The sequence below is a fragment of the Vanessa atalanta genome, chromosome 15 (assembly GCF_905147765.1).
Source record: "Vanessa atalanta chromosome 15, ilVanAtal1.2, whole genome shotgun sequence".
Classification (NCBI taxonomy): domain Eukaryota; kingdom Metazoa; phylum Arthropoda; class Insecta; order Lepidoptera; family Nymphalidae; genus Vanessa; species Vanessa atalanta.
The window spans coordinates 12090957-12117147 of record NC_061885.1 but is presented as its reverse complement, the minus strand read 5'-3'; the positions used below and the strand labels follow the sequence as shown (position 1 = coordinate 12117147).

Genomic DNA, 26191 nt, shown 5'->3' with positions numbered 1-26191 from the left:
TCCGTCAGGCTATTCGGTCTAGCGAATCAGTCCCTCTCCGCGCGTCGCCGTGTGAATACGTTTCAAATCGCACGTTTGTTTTCGTAACTACCGCTATCATTTGTTTCAAACAATCGCTCAGCTGACTGTGACTTAACACTATATGACTGGAAAAGTGCTACATAAGTAATAGTTAAGAAGATCTACCTCGTGTCGAGTGAATTAATCGTGAACTGTGAAGAAATATTCTCAGTTGAATGTAAAAATATACGCGTCGCAGGGACCGTTCCAACGCGTGTTGATCGATACTTTTAAATGATAACATGGATTCAATTAGGTGTTGTTTAAGACGACGGTGAAGTTGGTGAATTTATTAGTGTTGTGTTGTGAGAGAGAACTCTGCTGTTTCGAATAGCGGTGAGTTTATCACGTATTGATTTGACGTATTCGTTAGTGATAACGTGTCAGGATTTGTTTTGAGCGATAAGTGCCGTGGAGTGAGATACGCCACTAATATCTTGCATGCATGTTCCATAACCGATTACAATCGATCCGATATAAATCGGAAGGCCGGTAGTTTGTCCTTCACCGCGTAGGCAACAAACACTAAGTTAAATCAGTTTTCTCTACTAATTGTAAGATGATTTGGATTACTTGTTAATACTCTTACAGAATTGAATTTAAATGTATAGTAATTTATCGTAAAATACTTACAAAAGTATCCTTAGTAAATATTATGCAAAGAACATTCGCCTTTCCAAAACTATAAAAGTAAATAAACGAACGGAACGTTTCGTTAAAATTTAAATTTTATGGAATAAGGTCGTGGCCTTTGAAGAGAGAACGAACGAGAAGAAAAATAAAATTGTTTATACCCAAACAACCGGATACGGCAGCAAAGATATAAACTTAAGGCGGGGTGCACACAGTGCAACGCACTCTGCACCTGAAGCAAGCTACCAGATATGCTACAGCGACACCAGTGCACTTTCTCATTTGCAAGTCGAAAATAACCACGGTTACTGACTCACGCCTTTATTTATGATTACCTCCACTTTCCATGCCATTCTTCCTGTCGATTATGGCGTTAAAATGAACGATCGTTATTTATCACTCGGATATCCAAATTATAGAATCTTATTCGAACTGCTTTCGTTCGAGAATATTACGTTAATCTAATGATTGGATAAAACAAATAAATAACATTCTTAATTGGTTTTGAATAAGGAATTAATAATATCACACATGTAATCGTATTTAAAATGAACACAAAAATATATACAACCAGACATATACGACGATGGCTCAGATTCGAATATTTATTTTTAATTTAAAGACAAAATGTTTATTTAAATACAAGTAAAGCGAGTTTATTATGAATGATTATAGAATAATTGTTTCATCCTTGAAATCTATAAAAAACTCATAATAATCAGCCTATTGTCTTTAAACTATCTGCTATAAAAAAAACTATGGCGGCGTTGGAATAACGCGCCCACACTCAGCCTCCGCGAAAATATTCAATATGTACCTCGTAGGATGTTAAAACTTTTAAGTTAATCGTATCCCGCCCATTGTGACCGAGATACTTATATATTATGCTTATGAATTATTCCCATGCTTTATACCTAATTATCAACAAATATTCAATAATATATTGTCACCTAGAATCTAGATATTGGTGCATTGTTTTATCTGCAGAAATGATATGTCAAAGATAAGGTATGTATTATACCTTAAAACCGAATTAAAAACCAATTATATACCTGTAACGAGGTATTATATTATATTTATCTAATAATAAAATTAAGTTAAGTTAGAATTTTCTTATAAACATTATAAAATTAGGGAATAAATAGATTAATCAGTTCTACTGTAATGATTTCGAATTTAAATCCAACCCGGACCAAGCGATTGTGATGTTAGAATTTCTTCCGAGAATCAAATATAATTCTCGGGACGTTTTCCTTTAACACCGAACATAAGATGAATTGTACCTAAACTCAAATTTAGCATTTGAAATACTCCGAAGTACTTGTCATCTTGTCAGAATTTGAACCCGCGACCTTAAGAATCACGTGTCATATTCGCTATTCACCTGGGTTGATGAGGCATTCTCGCCATCAAATTAATCTCAACTGACGATCGGAATCAGAATTAAATACGTGAATAATGAAAACAAACTTTCATCGAATTATTCTCATTTGAAAACAATTTCGCTAAACATTGCACGTTATACAAAAATACGGGCGATAAACGTTGGCACTAATCACGTTTAAAATACGCGAAACGCATCGTTCAGTCGGGAACGGTCCGTAAAAATAAATAAATCGTAAACATATAACCGTAGTGTATTAATGAGGGTGTGCCTAAAACCTAATAACAACAATCATTGTTCATTCTGTTTGCGATCGCGTGCGTGGGCGCAACTATGAAAACACCTCATAAAGCACTATCGAATAAACAATCCCACGAGATGGTAAACGTACTGCTTCGTATTATCTAACACCTCCTAATTACAGGTACGCATTAGACATACTTAGTACTTATTTGAACGGATATAAAGCGGGTTCGGCGACCGACGCGGAGTCGATGGCTATCATAGCACAATGCGATCTTTGTCTCCATTATGGGACCATTTACAAAGTGTGCGCATAAATTCACCGTCGTAATACGTGAACACTTGAACAGGAGTTTTAACCTATTACGCGGATAGCGGTGACGCATTTATCATCGTTTTATAGTAAAGGCACTTGAGTTTTTGTCTAAGGTAAAGATTGGAGTTATGAACAGTGTCCTTTTCTGATGTATAATAAGTTAATTTCGCAACAAAAGATGCGTTAGAACTGTGTATATAAAATATAAATATATTCTCTACCAATCTATATTATAACATAACCAATTTCAACGTTGACTTGACTGAGATTCATCTGAGTCTATGATGTTACAGGTTGTTATCCAAAAATGCGCAATACAATAGCCATCATATTGTGAAATGGTTTTACGCGAAATAATATTTCGCATTCGGCATGTTCGTCCCTTTTTTATTTCACACTACATCCGCGTTAAAGGGAATGGTTGAACGAGTTATTCCGAACAGCTTCTTCTCTGTATGGCAACGATATAATATCAGCGCTAGTTATAGAGACACGTGACAAGCAAGTTTTTTTGCAACAGTACGTATACGTACGTTCCAAAGTAATGAATGTAATTTGAGCAACATAAAAACTCGCGTAAGTAGCGGTTTTGCATAAAATTAACTACTTGGCTATAAACAATGGGTATTCAGGAAGGCAAATTAAAACACTACGGACTTGCAACAATACGGTGAATTGTCTAGGGGAAAATGTACTCAAGATGCAGGAAGGAATTTTTTACGACAGTTTTATCTCAAAATGTGTGGAATACATAACTATAACGAGATGTTTAATGGCCAGAAACGTCGCTGACTTCCGAACAAAAAAGTGTTCAATTCACAGAATGCCCCTCCAACAACAAATACATACTCGTACTGTTTAACTTTATTATTTGAATTCTGGTTTCTAATTATCTACTTAATTTTTAACAACAATTTACCTTAGAATTTTAACATTTATTTTCAATTAATACCTTCTCTCTGTTTAGCACACGTATCATACTAGGAGTTATTCAAAGTTAGTTAGTTCGTATTTCTACTAGAATGAAAATACAAAAGAGTTAATTATACAATAATAAGAAACTCGTGTCGTAAACGTATGCAAAGAGAGAGTAAAGTAAATAAAAACGTACTCCTGCTAAAGATATCTCCCTTCAAGGAGACAAACAATTGTGTATATATTGTATAATATAATAAAAGTAAACTTTGTATAAAAAGTATTCCTGTGTGATTGCTATGTATACTAAAAAACTACTATAACCAATATACATAAAACTACCAGAGTTATAACATATACAGCGCGATTCGGAAAATATATTGTTATATCACATATTAATATAGAAATTGCGTTTCGTAGTTTCCCCGATTTAAATTTAGACCATTGACTTGTCAAGCGTGAATTTCATGTTTTTGATACAAATAAATAACAGAGTTATTTTCGTGAAGCTTCCATGAAATTTTTCTTTTTGCTGTGAAGTTATAAAACAATTCGTCTCCGATACAGCCAGTTTTCACACTGGTTGCGATCACAGGACCAAATTAACGATACACAGTCGACTGCCCGCTGGGCGTCGTCCGTCGCGTCTCGGGCTCCATTTATCATATTATTTATACATGCACCGGCCACCCATAGCTTACGGTACTACGCGCATTGAATTTTACATTTTTTTATAGCGACAGAAAATATTTTATAACTCACTCTGTGTATTTAGAACGATATATTTAGGAATTGTGATTGATTTTATCTCCGTTTACCTTTTAACTCGGGATGTAATCGAGGTTAAGAACATAACCGTTTTTTTTCTAAATTCTACATTATTTATTAAAAAATATTTTAAAAATATAAAGTCGTCCAGACAAATGTTACTACCTTATGACAAGTCCAGGCCGTTTGTATATTCACTCATGTATATGTTACTGTAAAAGCTCGAACTAAATCTTAAGATTTTCCAGTAAAACCTAAGATTTACCGACATGAGTTGGTAAAATTATAAACGCGAAAGTAACTCTGTCTGTTACCTCTTCACGCTTAAACCGCTGAACTGATTTAGATTAAATTTCGTGTGGAGATATTTTGAGTCCCGGGGATATAGGCCTCTTTTCAAGTCATTTCTCGAGGGGTAAAATGGGGGATAAAGCCGCGGTTTCAGCTAGTTGCTAGTTGTAACATATATAATCTCGTAACAACAATTCTATCAATGATATTCGTTTTAATAACGTGATAAACAATTCCCATCCCATCTTCTTCAACAAAAATAATTAATACATATTTAGCGAATATATGTCATTGAACAAGTATTTATCATTAAGATTACAGGTATAATTGACTTGTAAGTGTCTCTAAACCAAATATTATTAAATATTTCCATGACAATCGTCTACGTTATATAAACAGAGGTCCACAGTATCACATAAGCAGACATTTGTTTCAGTTCGTCAACACGTGTGCTCACAATAGCCGCTTATTAAATATTCGAATCATAATAAACCGCTAATCGACGCTGAGGCATGTATTTAAAATAAACAACGTAGGAAAAAAAAATGCTTTCGGCTATAAACTCCAATTAATACGTTGGTTTTAATGATGTGGGTAAAATTTTTAATTAAATTTAATAGTCAGTGTTATAAATTAAACACTTATAAAACGATTTTTATATATTCGATTAAAAGACGTCGATATTTATTTATGAATATTTTTTTAAGGCAGATATTATGTCAACAATCTTCAACCTCATCAATCTTGAACAATGTATCGATTCGTTTTCAACGTGTCGTGTATGTGTCATCCGAAAATAACTTATTTGTTAACCATATCTATTTGTCTTTGTATATTTTAAAGAAAAACAGAACGGAGGGATTTAATTAAGTTGAAAATCGAATCAAAGTTTGTGAACTCCTCTCTGAATAAGCTATTACGTTGTGAAACTGCGTTGATAGGCAGTCAGGGCATATATATAGTATAATAATAACATTTGTGTTTGTTTTCATTTTTGTCAAAATATTGTCTCACTTTTTTTTTTTATTTGATATTCTTATTGTAGCAAGTGTCGTACACGCCTGTAATGGTGTACCACACAGAATAAGTCTGATGTTCTTTTATTAACTACTATTTTATTGTGTATATGCCGATGGTGTGTCTTTTAAATAAATAAACATGTTATAAGTAATCATTTGTTTTCAAAGTATTGTTAGTCGACATAAGTATCAAGCATTGCTCTACATATATGTAGTAAACTGACATATATATCATGACTGCATGTTTTTATTTCCAGGCAGTATCAGGATTACATTTTTTTATTTACCTAATTATAACTTAACCTCAGACATGTGCCTTGGGTTTTGTGTTCTTAATATTACTTGCATTTTTGTTTTAAATAAAAATTAGTTTTTACTATACTGTTATGTTTCATTTTAATCAGGATGACAATTTCTTAGTTAATATCATTCGTATTTATATTACTTTATTGGTTCAAGTCCTTTAACTGGTTATGAGTTAATTGATGTGAGATTTGTGCATAAAAGATTACAATAAAATTGCATGTTTTTATCAGTGACATATTTAACAAAAACAGTTCAATTTTGATTCGCGTTTATTAACCTGCGCCTAAGAATCTTTACGGCGAGCTTTTGTTAAACCTCATTTGTGTGTAAGCCGAGTCTTGCATCGGAATTTCAAACCAGTTCCAATTCTGATTGAGCTGAAATTTAGCACACACATTTGGTGCTGGGGACAATACAACCTAGTGGTAGTTTTAGTACACGGAATAAATTTAAGATACTTTTTTAAGGGTGTTAATCGGTACCTTACACTTATTTTTATTTTGGTAGATTTCTTTGAAAAACTTAGTAGGTGACGACTTATTACTTCAAACTAATAGTAGAGTATTATTATTTTATTGATATTTATAGATTTTTATTATCGATAAAACAGTACATAGTCACTTACGTAGTTATTTAATTTACGTTATATAAATAATTTTAAACACCAAAGTACATCTAATATGTGTCAAAATACATACCTACATTATTATAAGTAATAAGACCTTCTTTATTGGTAATTCGTTATCAATTTACAATTAATGACTGTAAGTTGTAATATCTATGATTTACTTTTTATAATCTGCAAAAACATGAAAATGATAACAATCTTTCGTCCATATTATTATTGACATGAATATAATTCGGGGATTATTTGGGTTTTTTAGTGTGTCGACCCTGAAAATATCATTTTTTAGTATATAGTTAAAATTATACTGTTTAACGCACACGTCTTAATTTATCTGACACTAGTTTTCCTGATAATAATTTCCTTAAACTGCCGACATCGTGCTACGTTAATTATTAATTTAAAAAATTAAAACAATTTAGCTAGGTTCCATTTTCAAATAAACACATTAATTAGTTAATAAAAATCTTATAGCGAATTGTATATCTACGTGTAGGACAGAAGTGAATTCAAAAAACGTCACATAACGGAAACAGGTAAAAATTCGAGAACAAAAGTAATCGGAGCGTACAATTATTAATTTAACGTTGATAACTTCCCGTTCTTTGGAACCAATAACAAGAATGTTCACAACGATAATACTAAACTAGGACACTAAATACCGAGCGGACAGACCGGTGATTGTTTTGATTTCTTAAACATTAGATACGATTGCCAACGATAGAACAGCATATGCTTTATTGACTACCAATTAAAAAAATAAAAATACACCTATTCGTATCACGTACAAGAGCTTATCGCTAAAGAGCGATGTCTTCCAGACAACAGACAGACAACCTTTGGAGATTGATAAAACGATTGATCGTTGTGATATTATTTAAAAACTATCGAAAACAAAAGAATCAAACATACTAGTTCTCACAGGAAACAAGAATGTTTGTCTGACAAGGCGTCAGTGCCAGATTTTATCTGAACAACAAACGTAATATATATATATTATTTAAGCCACACAATCTTTTTTTTGCTTTACTCATAATCTTACATTACATATATATGTAAATACAAGACATAACGGCACAGCTTGTTAAATACGAGACTAGTGCAGCGTGCAATGAAAGTCTTTTATAGTATACCTTATTTCAAAATAATACAATAATTGATAATTATCAACTAATCCCTTTGCGTATTTAAAATAAATTATTTAAAAAAAAAAACCTTTATTTACTTATACTCTCAGAGACCTAATCGTCTAAATATATATGAAATAAATGGAAACGCAATCATATACTGGCATATGTTCAGTCCAGATATAAGATAACTTGGCGCTATTTACAAACTAAAACCTTCACGGAGCTTCGAATTAGCATAAACACTCGAGCATAATAAATACCAGTAGCGAAATAAAATAGAGCAATATGTAATTCAGATTCCAACTTCCACATTACACTATCGATATCGAGTAGGCACTAGGCAATATCAATAAATCATCGAGTCGATAACGTCTCGTAATTAAACGGGCGAGCATCCATCACTGATAGCAGCGCTTTCGTCGTGTTGCGTTACATATGTTCCGATAAGTACTAGAAATTGGTACAATGACTTAGAAAAATCAAAGCCCTCTCAATTTTACTTATCTGATTTAAATTCCTCACTAGCCAGCCTTGTCGCACGACGCTTACTTATCTGCTGATATACACATTTACCTATATATTATCTAGCTTAGGACGCGATTTGTCAAAGAATCTGAGAAAGAGACATATACTATCAAAGTTGAATAATATACAAATTAAAGGTCTTATAATAATACGATTAATATCAAAACAGGATTTGAGTCCGCTTCGAGTATTACGTCCAAGGTTTTAATATGAAATTCAAATATATAAATATCATTACAGTGATGTATTGAAGCCATGAAGATAGGCAAGGCCTTACGGTAAATTGTCCCCTGTCATTGAACATGTCAGGGGTGAATTTATACAATGGCAGTTGTTACAACTATACTTGCCCACTCACATTCACGACCCATTCAAATTAATCTCTCTCTGATCAATGTATTCAAATCTCTGTAAACTAGTCCTTTTACGATTGAACATTTGTCGTTTGAGAATTTCTCACAGCCTGACTAAAGGCTCACCTCTTGAGAAGGTTTCGGGCTTATCCCAGCACACTGCTCTAACTCGGGTTGGTAAGTAACTATTGTGATTCTTAGGAATTCTCACCACTTCTCTCCGATAAAAAGTTGCCCGTTTATACGGCAATAAGTTTTATTTTAATCACTGTACAGGATTTCTTTGCAATGTCCAGTGGATATTGGAGTGTCTGATAAAGAATATTTTCGTACGCGATACGTTATCAGCGACTATCGCGTTATCTGACAATCTGGTCGCTCGACACGCTATACCTTGTAACTACACTGTTACAACTTTACGACGTGTTACCTACACGTTATAAAACTCGCCATTCAATCTTAAACTATTTATATAGCAGGTAAATATTGTTGATGATATTCGTAGCTACCGTATTGTCGAGTGCGATTCGCTATCGATTAATTTATTATTTTATTTATACCTACGATCGCTCCGCGTTATACCTTTTAATATAATTGGTAGAAACAAGTTAGTCGTGCAATTAAATTTGACAAGGTTCTTCGACCCGTATATAATAACGATAAGGAGCTACTGTTTACGATTTTCTGGTTATCTTACTGCTTTAGATTCATATGGCGCGTAAACTCTTCTATCAGCTACACATCGCGTTTCGTCCGTGGTTTTTCCCCTTAAATTCCGTTTTTTATGTCTGTCCTTATCCAGGTAACAGGCAACCGTAATGTCAAATATCATTACAATCGGTTCAGTGGCTCAGCACTAATGTAAACAAGCAAACCGAGAGTATTGTCTTCAGTGTCTGTTTTCCGAAAAAAAACAGAACAGAAATACGATAGATTTGTTAATAATCATTTGAGATAACTATGAATTATTAAATAAAGATATATTTTGGCGCTTAGGTTAGACTCTACATAAGTATATTTACGAGTACATAATAATAATCATATACAAATTAGATTAACTGTCAGTCTTTGTAACGAAAAAAAAAAAAAACATTACGTAAAATTTTTACTTCACCTATAACGCTTGTAACATGAAATACATTCAATTGAATTTACAATTTTAACCGTGTATATATAAAATAAATCTTTAAAAACAAAACACTGAACACTATATATGTATATAAAACACAAGTCATCCTACGACTTAACTCAGATCCACGTCTTTTGTTACTAGGGGAGCTTTCCCCAGTGATTACAGCACCCCAAGGCCTTCACTTACATTAATATTATTCTACGCTTGACCCTCGGCAGTCCAGTTAAAGAATACCACTATATGAGCTATTTCGTAATTAATTCTGCAGCCCGCATTTGTATTAATTAAGGTAATCAGGCACCTGTCTTACTTGTAAAAACTATAACGGAACTCTATTAATGTACAAAATCGACGCTGTCTGTAGTTTAAACACATTTAACATTACTTATTATAGATATCATTATAGTTATTCTATATCGAGTATCTATAATTCGATAGATATAAAGTTAAAAGTCCGAAAACGTAGTCCCTTTATAATAAATACTTACATTTACTAACTCATGTCGGTAAATCTTAGGTTTTACTGGGAAATCTTAAGATGAGATTATTTCATTAAACGAAATCGTCAATCAATATATACACAGTTATATCTATGTTGCTAAAGAATATCGGGTCTCGTCCCTTTTTGCAAGTCTTGATATTCACAGAGCATCAGAGAAAATGTTGTGTATTTGCGTATTTTAAAATTAATCAATCCTTTCTATGTACTTGTTTCACTTCAGTCGCTCAATAATCACTGGAAAATAACCCGAGGGGATAATCGAATCCTGTATCTCTATTTCCAAATTAAAGAACCTCGCAAGCGAAGTCTGCGACAACTAATTACATATTTAAACAGCTGCGTATTATTATTGCTGAGTTTTTTATAATAAGTATTTAGTAATATGGTTTCAGCAATAAATTAATGACGATAAGTTTACTCTTATTGCGTTTACATTTACATAAATATTTTATACGTTATTCTTCATATGAATTGGAATTCATAAAAAGACTTAATTTTATACAATTGTAAACACATGTCGACTTGATCAATTAAATATATACAATTACCGATATCAATCTACATAGATCCAATTCTTAACCGAATTGTTAACACTCGGGCTATTAGTGAGTAAATATATGCAGTTAAGTTTGACTTTTAATTTTTTATGTACCGTTATTCAATTAAGTTAGTGATATAATATCACTCAATTAGTATAAGGAGTTGAGCTGATGCATAACAGCTAGCTTTGAATCGTAGACAATGAGTTTCTAAATACCAAAGCATTACAACGATCCCCGCGGCGGTCGCGAAGGGCCGGCGTCGCCAAATGTCACTCGCTTTTGTTTCAAAATTCCCTTTTTTCGTAGTTCGTATCGATCCCCGCAGGTAACCGGGAGCGTATGATTTATTGCCCGCTTGTTTGTTCAAATAATCGATCCCTACCTAAACCGTCGCAAGAGAATAACGACGCTAAGATTATTATGTTAAGGACGTTATTCCGACGTTCGAAGGTCACATCTCGGCCTAATGGCAGGATAACGAAAATACCACGTGTCGATATTCACAAAAGGACTAAACTCTATGTGAATTTATCGCAGTACTAAATCGGCGCGTCCATGTGAACAGGATCGGTTTTATGGCTCATTTGACCTGCTAGAATTTATATTTCACTATTAACTAGGATATAAAGACTATTTCACTATCCTAATTACTTGTTCACTTAGAATTATTTATTACTCATTATAAAATAAATTACGTATGTATTTTTTTTAATATAATTTTAAAATAATGAGTCTTTTTACCGAAGAAACTGAACTATAAACTAAACTAAACGGTTTTATTCACATTATATTAAATAAGTGATATTTGAAACAAGTACTTATTATTATTATTAACTATTCACATTTTGAAGAGACAGCGGCGTGATTTCGACGCGCTCGATAAATACATTGGGAACCGTAATCTACCGAAATATGTCGAGAAGAGCTCGATAAATATCGTAAGTGAAACCAGAATAGGTTAATAATGAACTCTTACGTTTCGTATAGAAGTATTACCTGTCTTAATATATGTGTAGTTTGTCCTAATTTATTAACGTCGTGACATGTGCAGCGCTTTGGGTGAAAACCGGTTACCAAAGAAGCTAACCACTTTTATGAAATACCAAATAAGCTATACAGACCCTTCTGTTCTTACCCGTTGTAAACCATCTCTCTTTCTGTTTGTCTCAGTTTTAAATATAACCCCCCGTTTACAGTCAATAATTTTAAAGAAAACAATTTAAATTATTTGCCTAAGCATCGAAAATGTTATATGTTTTAATTGATAATTTAATTTAAATAAAATTAAAACCAAAAAGATATACCTAAGACCTAAGTGTTCTAGAATGATGCAATCACATAGACACTAGTGCATTGACCATTAATACATTTGCGGTAGAGATAAAAAATGGTTATTGTTCATAAAATAGACAAATAAATCAAGAATAATTTCAGAGCATCACAAGCTCTGTCACTGACTTTTAAAATACTTTAATTATATATTTCGTTTAGCCTCACTCGTCAAACCGCGATATTTTTAAGAAGAATAATCAAGAATTATTTCTAACGTTCTAAACATCTGTGTGCTTCTATTTAATTATATTAGTGTCGTATTTTTTATCGTGACACAGATGCACCTGTCGTGGATGGTGTATAAAGATTCGGCTTACGATAAAGGCTTTTTTTGCTTCCCAAACTCCGTCAAATTTAAGTGCTCCGACAGCTCCGTCCTGTTATACAAACAATAGCATCAAATAAACTTCCAAATTGTCACAATGCAAGTTTGTTCGTTTCTCTTAATTTGAAACAATGAGATGAAATATTTAAGGAAAGTAATAAAATATTTTATATTTTCTTAACTATATTTTTTGTCGTGAGTAATATTAAACGCCTCCGACTTAGTTTTATGTGATTTTATTGTCTCGTTCAAATTGAAAATGTCCTAAGAGGCAATTATTTAAAGTGTTTTATTGCCGACTACAAACAATAATATTAAATTTCGCAAACATTTACTTTTACGCCATATTTTTTTTTTGTGTAAAATATCACTTGTTGCCAATTCATGTAATGGCGGATAAAGCTTTTGTCCAATTTATTATTGTGCATTTAAATTTTAACAAATGGACTTCCAAACATTTATGTATATTATAAAAACGGCTATTCATGTTCATCTTATGAAATCATTTCACGTTACGGATAAGTTGGATTTGCGAAGCGGAAAATTGAGTGGATGAGAAAACTGAGCTCTTGTGGCCGATTGTCCACTCGACGCTGAGCTGCGAATCACTATCGAATAAATTTCCTAAATCGTTACGGCTGCTTTAGGTATATATAATTTTAAAAACGTAGGTAGAACATATAATAGTTGCTGGTACCAGCGGTGGTGGTAGTGACCATTAACGGTGTAATTGTTATGTATAGGTTACTGCAACGGTGGCATTTAGTGGCGCTGAAACCTTTCTAAAATAAATCATTAGCCATTTTCACATTCTTACTTTAATATAAGTCTGTTTTAAAGATAAGACGTTTTCGTATTTCAGTTGGTTTGTTAATTGCAAAATGACGCTTAAGCTCTGTATATTAATCCGTGGACGGCGATCCTTACATAAAAGGGATCGAGTTTTGACAGTATTTGATTGGCTATTAAAAGTTATTTGTGTTCAAAGCATTGCTCAAAGATACCCAGTTCTAACAAGTTACTTGGAAATTAGATCCTTTGATTATAAATATTATAATTGCTCCTCGACACCTTTATATAATTTTGAAAAAAGTATTAAATGCTTTATACTGACGCTTTTTGTGTTATTACTAACAGAACCATTATAGTAAATAGCGTCATAATGACGATTACTTGATTCATTAAATCAAATATATATTTTTATATTAGTATTTCTACAGTTTAAATAGAATATGATTTACTAAATAGACATTCATTCACTCATTTCACATCGAACGTCGACAATTATTCGTCCCAGAGGACGTAAGGGTTGTTCAATTGTCATTTTATAATTACATAATAGACTAGCGATATTAAGTTATTAGCACGCAACAACATATCCTTGATTGTAACATGCGAATCACGATAACTTTGTGATGAAATAGCTTTCACTAATTACGGAACACAGTTAGTTACCTACTCAGTATAAAACCTACAAACTGAATTACCTTCTTGCTAAAACTTGAGATACATCACACATATTCCTCAAAATATTGCCTATGGTATAGCTTTCGATGTATGAACGTCACATAGCTAAATTTTAAAACTTTTTAATTACTGTTTTTACAGTACGTGCGTATTGAAATAACGATTAAAACGGCATAAGAATCTAAAAATAAGAAAATACACATATCGACTTTTGCAGGCGCAACGTCGATTTATGGATTTGAGGCCAATATAAAGATCAATAACTGAATCTAAATAATATATGCAGGTACATACAATTCGCATTATATTATCGTATATTACGTTGCAATTCGTCTTTAAAATTATTTATATACGCATAATTGCAGAATTGCACGCGTTTCTGTGGCTACGTTATACGTTGAAATATATTGCGTGATAAAGTTTAGCCAAAAACCTTTTAAAAACGGTGAATGTAATGGTACAAATTTTAAGAAAAAAAATATTCAGCAGTTTTTGCGTGATGCGCGTTCAATAATCAGCGATCTATTTAAGGTTATAGCTCCAAAAACGGGATACAGGCTAACTTCAATTGAATGAATGGAACGCAAAGACTCTAAATACTAACAAACAGATTTTTGTTGATCCTCGACTCAAAGTCAATCTGTTTAGGAACATCTGTCATTATTTTATACGTATCAATATAACGCGAAACAAGTAAAACAGCAATTAAATAACGATTACTTTAAAGCGATGCAAATTTTATGTGGCACGTCTTGTATTGATCGTCAATTTAAATGCGACGCTGATCACGTATCCAGTAATACGTAATTAGACGAGAATAACCGCGTGACTCACTTAGTTAAGATACTGTGGCGTCAAGTGAAACTAGGGCTGCCAGTGATGCTGGGGAAAATATAAATTATGTTGCTTTAAATTGATTTTTTTTTAAATGACATTTAAGCAAGATAGTTTTGTATCTCAAGTTTTGATTCTCGTGTTTGAGTTTATATTTCTATCTTAAAGTAACAAACTTTGTTATAATTTGAAATAACAGTGGTAAAATTAAAAAATAATAATAATTGTCACATGGCTCATTAGCTGAAATACTTGAATCTTAGCCGAAGAAAACGAGTTAAAGAATCGCTGACTGTTTTTTGTATTTAATTTGTGTTTATAATTCATCTCGTGCCGATAGTATTCATAGCCGATATGAAGGAAACTCGCATATGTCAAATTTATGCTACTACTAGTGTCCATTAACCCGAACTGGAACGGAGCAATAGCATAAGCTTCATTAGGAGAGAGAGCCAATTTACTAACTGATACGTCAAGGTACAATTGGCAACCCTGCCTAATAATATTTATCATGGCACTTCGTACCGCTGTAGTTCCTGTCTCTTAAAGCCTTATCCTGCTGAGATTGATGAATAAAATAAATAAATTATAAAATTCTAAGTTTTAGTCGTATTATTTTTGTTACATTAAAGTTTATGAGATACTTGTAAGAGCACCAACCAATGCTACATATAGCGTATATCTAACCGAAATCTAAAATAATTAAACATGAAAAAAAATCACCAAAGCATTCATAAAAAATACAATAAGTTAGAAACGTGACCCAAAAGGCAGTTCGAGCGATCTGTCCCCGTGACCGAGCTGAAAATTGTTTTATTTTTTGTCACTCAAATCATTTCAAACTTAACAAAGGACGTCGCATTATTTGGTCTTTCTGTTCAACATTTTACAATCTAGGTCGGCGACATTAGCACGGGCAAAGAATGTATACGTTCAATGAAGGCCAGCGTACAGCCTCTCATTCGTACATCACCATACACGTGAATTAAACACTACTCGTTTTATATTCAAATGCTAGCGCTACTTTTAATCTTGTACTATGTATTATCATTTTAGCAACACATGTGTACTTAAAATAACTTTTAATAATTAACCTTAAAGAAGTGAACTCCTTTGTAATCAAATATACAAAAATAAATTATTTAACATTATTTTAGTAGTAAAGTATAAATGCTTACACTTGTTGGTAAGCTCTCTACAATAAATAATAAGATGTAAACATTTCTCTCAACTCCAAACCAAATTTTATCTAAATCGGCGCAGCAGTTTAAGCGTGAAGATGTAACAGACATAGTAACTTTCGCATTTATAATATTCGTATACATTATATTTTTGGCATGTGAACACAGGTATTATTTTATACGAGCTACCAGTCTCGACTTCCTCCGGAACAAATAAGAATTTTATTCACTTCCCGATCGCAGCGTCATCTACCGGGTCCCATCGAAATCGTAAACAAGTACAGAAGTACAAATACATACCTATATGAAATGAGATACATAAAATCATAGGAATAGATAAACATGAATAATGTAACTGAGTCTATAAGCAAAGGAAATTTCATAAATTTTGTTCCCTTAATATCGTAAGAAATGTCTAATGCCGTCTATATCTACCTATGTAAGTTTATACTTACGCTCACTCCAGATGGCTCACTCGCTTGCCTTGCTGGAACAAAAACATCAACCGCCTTTAATTAATGGCAAACTCAGTAAACGAAGACATGTTGTTTTAGTATAGAGGAGATATTTTGTTGCTTTCATATCTTCAATGAGCCGTTCATGCGTTAAACAATGGATAATTGCGAAGTTTAATTGCAAGGTTCAATGCACAGATTCATAAACACCATTCAATCTATTTCGCACAGTCGTTTTGTTTGGATCGCTGTAGTTCAATCATAACTAATGGCTCGACTTCCATTATAATATGCATTATATTCGTTTATACATACAGCCACGCCCCGGATTCGCTTGGATTGCTAAGTGTTAAGCCCTTATAACGCGCTTTGAATTTTGCCATGGTCTCAGATATATCGAGGTACATTGTATTATAATTTTTAATAAAATGAATGATATTAAATCGAAATAAAAAAAATATTTTTCGGATTCACATTCCATGTCTTTTAATATTTGACGAAACAATTATTACTTTTACAAAGGAATCAAAAAACAAAAGTACGGAAAATGACACTCGTATTACTCTTTAATAAAATTATATTAAAACTGACGAATAAGACGACGACGTTATAAATATTAAAATATTCTCTATTATTATAAAAAAATCAGGTTATAAACAAATCTCGATTTGAACATATATTGCGTATCAAAGAAACTCATTTGAACGAACGTACAACTGCTACGATAAAACAAATCTCGCTGAGTTTGCGGAGATTTTATGTTCTCAGCGAACTAGCTGGGCATTGACCACTGGACCAGCGCTATGGAGGTGTCGCAGGATGCCATGGGCCGTAAAACGTGCGATAGCGTCAAAGCTTTACGACTTCGAAGCGGTTTCCGATGTGGGTTGAACCGCAAATAACAATAAAGCACAATCCAACCCTTCAACTGAAATAGAAAAATAAAAGCAAGTACACGCGAACAAACTCACTACTCCCGCTTCTATTGTACAGTTCGTTGAATTTAAATTATACATTTCGTAAGTACCGGAGACCTGGGGAAGCATGAGACGGACTAGTTAGTGTTACACGCGACAAGTATTTACTAGAATATTTCGTCTCACGCATCAAAAATATATTCACCCCAACAATTCTTGAACTTGCGACGGTAATGGAAATTCTGGTGACTAAGCGACCGGGGTGACGTCTGGCCAGATAACAGTTCCCTTTGCTTTTAAAATTAAATCTACATTATTTAGTGACTCGAAGTACGCGTAACTCGTACTAAAGCGACATCTTTCAACCTTACAAACTCGAGAATTTCGCGATATTTTATTCAATACATTTATTTATATACTAGCAAGATTTTTTGTGTTTACTGAAACCGTGGCATCCTTATCAGGCTGTTTTCATTATCAAAGCGAAATGCAAACGTTCGGTCTCAGGTACAAGGTCACGGTCTGATTGTTCTACCCACGCAGTATATACCTAGTTATATTTATTCTATAACTATATATAGCTCAAAATTCGAAATGGATTGGATTTCTTTACTCTTATTTTTTATTCTTCTATATCTTATAAATCAAAACCTTTCAATACACAAGTTACAATTAACACTAATTAACTGTCAAAAATCTAATATCGGTTCGATAATAAATACATCGGGCCTAAAGACCCGCCGAATGAAACTCAATATAGATTTATAGTAGAAAATTCTTAAAAGATACGACTGATATTACTCTTACTATTGAAGTTTGTGAGAGCGTACTTTTTATTTGCACTAGCGTTGCCCCGATGTTACACCTACGGTAAAGTTTACATGCTTGTATCCATACATGCATTAAATGCATGTATAATGCAGCATGAAGTAACTAAACCTGTATTTTAGTAGTAACTAAATGCAATGGACTATCTAGCGCAAACAGAATTATTCAAACCCTCCTACTAGTTACAGAGATTAGCACAACTCGAAACACGTACTCCAGTTTTATAACGTAAATATATATTCCATTTTTAAAATTATTATGCATATACATTGATGTATTATTATTACCGTGAAATGGTATCTGAATGTTTTGATACAGCTAAAATCTATAATTTAGCTGTATCAAAACATTCAGATTCCTCATACATATTAGTGTATATACATATATACTAATATGTATGCAAGAAATTTTGATTTATATGTTTCCGGACGTCACGCAACGAAAATCAACGTAGAAGATTGAAAACACGAAACCGACACAAACCCACATTGCACATTCATCGTTTCTATTAAGACAAAGGAACTGTTTCAGAATGCCAAATAATAAAAGTATGGAAATATAAAACGTATTGGATATTTAGTAGAAATAATTAACGTCAGAAATCCTGCCAACGCCGTTCAATTACATGTCGTATATCGAACGAATCAACGAGAATTATAGCGGAATCGATTCGTAATGCAGGTGTCGCAATTAGCGTAATATCTTAAATCCCTCGTAATTCACATCTGCAGATCAATCTGTAGTCAGCTAAAAGCTATAACCAGCTCAAAGTTGGCTGAACGCCAGCGGATCGGACGTCAACCTTCTAAAAACACAAATACACCCACCCACCATATAATGACCGCTGTCACCGGAGAGAATGAAAAATTACCCAAAATGTCATTCAAGAGCTTGTCACATCCTCAAAAAAAACTTGAGTCTCGGTCGAGAACAGAACGATTAAGAAACAAATGTGACAATATTTATTGATGAACATGCGATGTCCTTTGGCGTTATTTTATTATAATTTCCAAAAATCCTTTTATTTTCCGGAAAAAATATAATAAACAGACAGTATAAAATATTAAAATGCCAAGTTTTATCAAACGTCAAAACAAAGTTTAAGCATATTAATAATCTTCCATGCCATATAATAATAGTTTTAAAAAAAAACTCATACGTGCCCGAATTCTTTTTTTAGGCTGATGTAGTTAGTAGTCATAAAATTAAGATTGCAAATTTAATGACTTCGATTTAAATGTCATTCACCTTACTCGATACGGTTTTAAAATAAATCGCAATTTCTTATTGTACGTTTTATTATTGTAATAATACGAGCAGTAAATTTAATTTACACACATTTCTCAGCTTTGTGTAGGAAATCTTCTATTAATATCTTTATTGGTCAGCTACTCGATGCGTATAGGAATAAAACAAGCGTAACGTGCCGCAGAGCTGGCCTGCGACACGTCGAGGCAATAAGATCTCGCGAACCAACGCCTATTAGTATTTCCACTGAACCGGAATAAACTGTGCCTTTAACTGAACGAGTGTGGTCGCTGTGACAGCGGACCGGCTGTTTCTATCGCATTAGATTCACAATACGCACGCTTATTAAAAAATTGCCGATGGCATTGTGATTCTGCAAAACACATCTGTATTTTTAATATTATATGATTAACTAGCTGTGCCCGCGAATTCGTGCGCGTTTGAATTTAATAAAAAAGCGTGACTTTATTATTATTCTACTAATTCTAAAATAAAAGTAGCCTAAGTTACTCCTTATTACATCAGCTATCTGACGGTAAAAGTCCCGTCAAAATCGGTCCAGCCGTTCCAGAAATTAGTCGGATTAAACAGACAGACAAAAATTGTAAAAAAATATTATCTAGGTATATATACCGTGTATACATACATATGCATTTAGTAAAAATGGGTTATTTTAATATTACAAACATACACTCCAATTTTTTTATATGTATAAATTATTTTTTATATAATGGAACATTGTGCTCACCCACCTCAAACTTGCATGTGAAATAGGCACCATATACATAATTTCTTTAAGATGAGAAGGCCCATTGTTTCCGCAGCGGGACGTTAACGGTCTGTTACTATATTAATAACATATATACATAGGATTTTATAATATTTTGTACGCGTTGCCTTTGACATGGTCGAGACAAAGAATCGTAAAATAAATTTATCAGCTATCATTAACGCTATCTTCATATTATGTAAACATTGCAAAGATTAATTACTTGACGACTTGCCTTGTCTATGGCTTCTGCTTACTTTAATTATTAAAACGTCTAATGATTTACGATTTTATATCGTCATCTTAAATTATCATGCTTGACACAGACGAAAGTATCTCGGATACATGACGACAGATGATGAACGAACGTATTCATAAATTTTATGTCGAAGCTCTCACATTCCCGCTCACAAAGCAACCACAACCGCTCACGACTCAGGCAGTGCCGGGCACACGCACTGTTTCACGATAACAAGCATTGTTTATTGTGCGAGCGCCGATATGCCAGCACCGCTATTGAAACTCCAACGAGAATAACTAGTATCGGGAACATTCAGGCCATTTCTAAACGACGCTGTGTTAGGAGGCTTTGCGTACTCGACGTATTGAATAATAATGCAGACGAAGTTTCCGATGCTTTTGGATATTTAAACAAGCTGTTCGTCGCTGCTCCCTCCCCGTGGGTCGTAGCGTGAGACCCAAAACCACTGGCACACCATGTGAACTAAAATGTTGTACCTCCTAACGTTGGTTAACTTAAATACCAAACACAATAATTTGTATTTATTTTGCGCGGTAGAATAACTGAACTACTAAAATCTTCCAACATTTTTCAAATGATCTGTATTAATTAAATATTTTATGTAGAAGCTCTTTAATGTCGCTTCATGTCTAATCTTAATGTTTTAGTAATTTAATATTCCATTCAGAAGGGCTTTTAAAGCTCCGTTACAACAAAAGACGAAATACATAAAGCGTTAAAATTAAATAAATGAACATTAATGAAACTTGAAATAAGTTTTATTAATTATATAAACTCACCCAATAAACAAAGCATACTTAAAAAAATACTCGTATTTGATGTCCTCGCAGTCGACATTGGGTAGGTTTTATTTATTTAACACGCGAGGCACGTAAAGGAAGAATAAGATTTCTTTCTTTTAAATAGTAACAGCTCACGTCAGCTACTATCCCAAGACGGGGCCACGTGTCGATGCGTCGTGTCGTTAAAAGCGCATTAACTGCCGCCGCGCCGACGGGATAGCTGAGATACGCCTGTCCTGTCGGCTGCTGATGGAAGGATACGTATTAGATAACTATTTTAGGTAGAACTCCGTCATAATCACATCTATGATCAAAATACTGTTTTCCCCAAATACAATTTCATATTTACCATCAAGTAACCAATATCGTTTTTTCCTCAATGAAAAACTGATGTAAAGCAACTAAAGAATACCTTCACTGTAAATATTACTTTTGATGAATATTTATTAAGTGACTTTTCTCAAAACAATGTGTCTTCCGATGTCAATATGAAACATTTTTTTAATTGAATACTTCATGATTTGAAGGCAACTTAACATGACTGTCATGTCTCACTAAATACTTGCACACTTTAAAAAAAAGAAATGATGTTTTAACAAATAATAATCATTAAAGTTCAACAAAAACACGACGTACCAAATATTCTACTAACTATTTATTTGTATCTTTTAAGAAAAATGTGTACGTATTTCCATATTTCCGCTAAATAACTAATTAAAATTCAATTAAGCAACTGACAAACCAGTGGCACTCGTTGCAACCGATCCTTATACGAGTGATCCACCGCATGCTCACCAGTTACCGCACGATCCGATCCGACCTCCATTTGACGCAATTATCGACCTTTACGTCTTATAATTAAGGACCATTTCTCGAAACATGATTTTGGGCCACCGTAATCGGCTAATCGTCTATATATAAAGACACATGGCCTGACTGAAATAAATAATGCCATTTAAACTGAATCGGAATCGCGCTTGTGGTCGCCACATTCCATTTCATAGAAACTTGAATAATGTTAATGAATTCCTTCAAATTTCTGACGATACATTTATAAGCAGTTGAAGAAATAAAATATAATTACTGGACTTTAATTTTTTATCAATGTACTGGTAAATCGAGATAGTGAAGCTTTATGAAAAAGAATGATTTCGCCTGACGTCGTGTATTTGATCGGGAATCGTTCGAATATTAATCACTTTCTGGTTCTGATTCATGTCTCGTTTGTTGTACTAATACTGAATGTTGACTAATGAATGCTAACGAAGTGCTTTTGTAAAGCACATTCCAACCTGAATTGGCTCTCATTACGGCTCCTATAATTGCTATTATTTAATTGTATTGTTTTATAAAATCAAAACACGTCTTTCGTATAAAAATACATTTACGATTCTAATTTGACTAAAAAGTACACCTGTGTACTATAATTGTGCTTCTCCACAACTTATATGGTATGTCCGTTTGTTGCAGATGCGATTAGCGTAGTTGCTGAGTATGTGGCGCGCGTGGCGTTGCGCGCTCGCGCTAGCGGCGCTGGCGGCGGCAGATGCGCTGCAGCCGCGCTGCGAAGAGATCACCATACCCATGTGCCGCGGCATCGGGTACAACCTCACCTCCTTCCCTAACGCACTCGACCATGACACGCAGGAGGAGGCTGGCCTCGAGGTAATGACCTATAGTATTAAGAGTAGAAAGTATTTGTTGCAGAACTTACCTTAACAAAATTAATGTTTTTTATAAATATAAAAATTGTTTCTCTCCTTGTCGACTATATACTGATCTGAACGTTTATGCCACTTCAGGTTCACCAGTATTGGCCCCTCGTCGAAATCAAATGCTCGGCGGATCTGAAATTCTTCCTCTGCTCCGTGTACACACCGATATGTATAGAAGACTACGCGAAGCCGCTGCCGGCGTGCCGGAGCGTGTGCGAGCGCGCCCGTGCCGGCTGCGCGCCGCTCATGCAGAAGTACGGCTTCCAGTGGCCCGAGCGCATGGCGTGCGAGAAGCTACCGCGCCTAGGCGACCCCGAGAACCTGTGCATGGATGAAAACGACCGCGCCCAGGAGCCCGAGCCGCCGCGACCCCCGCCGCGTCGGCCCTACAAAAAAGACTGCAAGGATCCAAAAAACTGCGAAAGCGGCCCGGCTGCAAGCCCGGGCGAGGCGGCAAGCGACGAGTGCGCGTGCGCGTGCCGGCCGCCGCTGGTGAGCGTGCGAACGCTACACAACGCCAGCGCCACCACCGCCGGCGTGCCCGCCTGCGCGCTGCCGTGCCGCGGCGCCTTCTTCACGCGCGAGGAGAAGGAGTTCGCGGCCGTGTGGGTCGCGCTCTGGGGCGGCCTCTGTGCCGCCTCTACCCTCATGACGCTCACCACCTTCCTCATCGACTCCCAGCGCTTTAAGTACCCCGAGCGCCCGATCGTCTACCTCTCCGCTTGCTACTTCATGGTCGCTCTCGGCTACCTCACGCGCCTCGCGATCGGCCACGACGAGGTCGCCTGCGACGGCGCCCTGCTCAAGACTTCAGCGAACGGCCCGAGCGCATGCACGCTCGTCTTCATACTGGTGTACTTCTTCGGAATGGCGTCATCGATCTGGTGGGTCGTGCTGTCGTTCGCGTGGTTCCTCGCCGCGGGCCTCAAGTGGGGCAACGAGGCGATCGCGGGACACGCGCAGTACTACCATCTGGCCGCCTGGCTCGTGCCGGCCGCCAAGACCGTGGCGGTCCTGCTCGCCGGCGCCGTCGACGGCGATCCGGTCGCCGGCGTCTGCTACGTCGGCAACACCTCGCCCGAGAACCTCAAAAAGTACGTGCTCGCGCCGCTCATCGTGTACTTCGCGCTCGGCGCGACCTTCCTCCTCGCCGGCTTCGTGTCGCTGTTCCGCATCCGATCGGTCATCAAGCGGCAGGGCGGCATCGGCGCCGGCTCGAAGGCCGACAAGCTCGAGAAGCTGATGATCCGCATCGGCGTGTTCAGCGTGCTGTACGCGGTGCCGGCCGGCGTCGTGATCGGCTGCCTGGCGTACGAGGCGGGCGGGCGCGAGGCGTGGCTGCGGCGCGTGGCGTGCGGCGCCGCGTGCGGCCCGCGCCCGCTCTACTCCGCGCTCATGCTCAAGTACTTCATGGCGCTGGCCGTGGGCATCACGTCCGGCGTGTGGATCTGGTCCGGCAAGACGCTGGAGTCGTGGCGGCGCGTGTGGCGCGGCGGCCGCGCCCCGCCCCCCGCGCACCGCGCGCTCGTGAAGGGAGCCGTGTGACGCGCCCCCGCGGGGCCGCCCCCCGCGCCCGCCCCGCTGCCGCCGCCCGCGCCCCCCGCGCCGCCCGCGTCGCTGCCGCCCACCGCGCCCTCGGCGCGCTCGGCGCAGCCGCTGTCCGACTACGGGCCGGTGTAGCTTCCCTCCGGGGACCCGACCCGGCGCGCTCGCGGGGCCCGCCGACCGACCGCCGATACCGGACGCCGACGAACGTTTCGATCGCAGTGATCGACCGCGCCGCCACACCGAGCGGCGAGACCGTCCGATGGAGGAACTTTCGTACCGGTCGTCCGGCCGACCCCCCGGTGCGCCGCGTGACTTGTGCCATGCGAAGAAAGCTGTAGAGTTGAGCGGGACCGTTCCCGCGCCGGTGCCGCGTGACTCGTGTTCGGACTCGGAGCTGGTGCCGAGTGAGTGAGTGCGCGTAGTCTAGTCGTAGCGCCGCACGCGCACACATATACGTAATAGTGAGTAAGTCCGGCGGTGGCGTCCGAGCCCGCATCGCTTCTCGAAGTTTACAAAATTGTAGTTCCACTGCCGTCGATTGCTTGTAGAAGCCGATGCCGATTAAATTTGTTTAAATATCTATTGAACATTGATTCAACGCCTGACGGGTCTTGTGACTTAATACCTATCGACGATCACGTTAACGCGTTAAGTGACGCGCTTTTAACGTCAAGTATTCTTGTGACCTAAATGGAGCGGGAACTCGCGACCTTGTTTAGGAACGGAAGGAGGTATTAAGTGGCATTACCTGATTAGCGCCATGTTCCCAGAGAAAGGCTAGAATAGAACGAACGTTAGTGATTAATCTATTTAAAATCGCTGTTCAAATTGCCTTTACATAAGTTATAAGACTAAAATTTTATAAATCTCATTTTTAAATATAGTAAACCTAATATAAATACTTTTTTGAAGGTAATTTGAACGAGTGGTAATGTTGAAATTAAAAAATACATGCGATAATACCCGAACAGTTAATTACTAATGTGCTTGGAACTATATTTATAACAGAATCCCTAATATTTGTATAGAAAATTAAATAAGTTTTCATAATCTAAGTCACCCTTCTGTAAATATTGTAATAAGTTGATGATTCATGTTATGATCACGAGAACTTAACGTACATTTGTAAATTGTAACGCAAGCTCTGTTCAAAGCGCCATCTGCCGTTACCGTTGCGTTAGTAGGCTGTAGATGGCTCTGTTTCGTAATATTAACGCCATCTCGGAGTGAATAGCAATAACCAATTATACTGCCATCTATTGTTTAGTAGTAGTACTAATGTTCATGTGATGGCGTCTAAAATTGTACCTTTGACGTCGCATGATGTGCAATAATTTTGTATATCTTTCTATATTAATGTACCCTAACGAGAAGTGGGATGTTTATGTATACACGGACACCGCAGCCGATAAATCATCATGTAATTTATTTTATATTGTAACTGTAGATAAATAAAGTGACTTTTTTATGTACCAAGCTTGTTTGTTTGATATTCTCAACCTAACTGCCCTTTAACGACACGTGAGCACTGATACAATATCATATATATACAAAGTACTTACACTGTTACCCGCCAACCAAGAGGAAGCAACAAAATATTGGTATAGCCGAAAATAAAGCCATTTTTAATAGTCAAAACCAATGAGATTAAAACAATTTAATGATTTGATATGATACATACTTTATAACCGCTAGCTTAAATACCTACATTTACCCCGATCAGCGCCTGTCAGTGACAATGCAAGCATCTAACAATCACTTGACAGCGTTGATATGTAGCAAGA

At 36.2% G+C, this 26191-nt stretch overlaps 1 protein-coding gene across 1 annotated transcript; it reads left to right on the top strand.

Moving 5' to 3' along the window:
• Positions 1 to 25884, top strand: LOC125069255 (frizzled-2). The gene is made up of 3 exons (XM_047678680.1): positions 1 to 396; positions 22615 to 22809; positions 22947 to 25884. The coding sequence occupies exons 2-3, from the start codon at positions 22639 to 22641 to the stop codon at positions 24402 to 24404; spliced, it is 1629 nt and encodes a 542-aa protein (XP_047534636.1). The 5' UTR covers positions 1 to 396; positions 22615 to 22638; the 3' UTR covers positions 24405 to 25884.
• Positions 25885 to 26191: the final 307 nt, after the last annotated feature.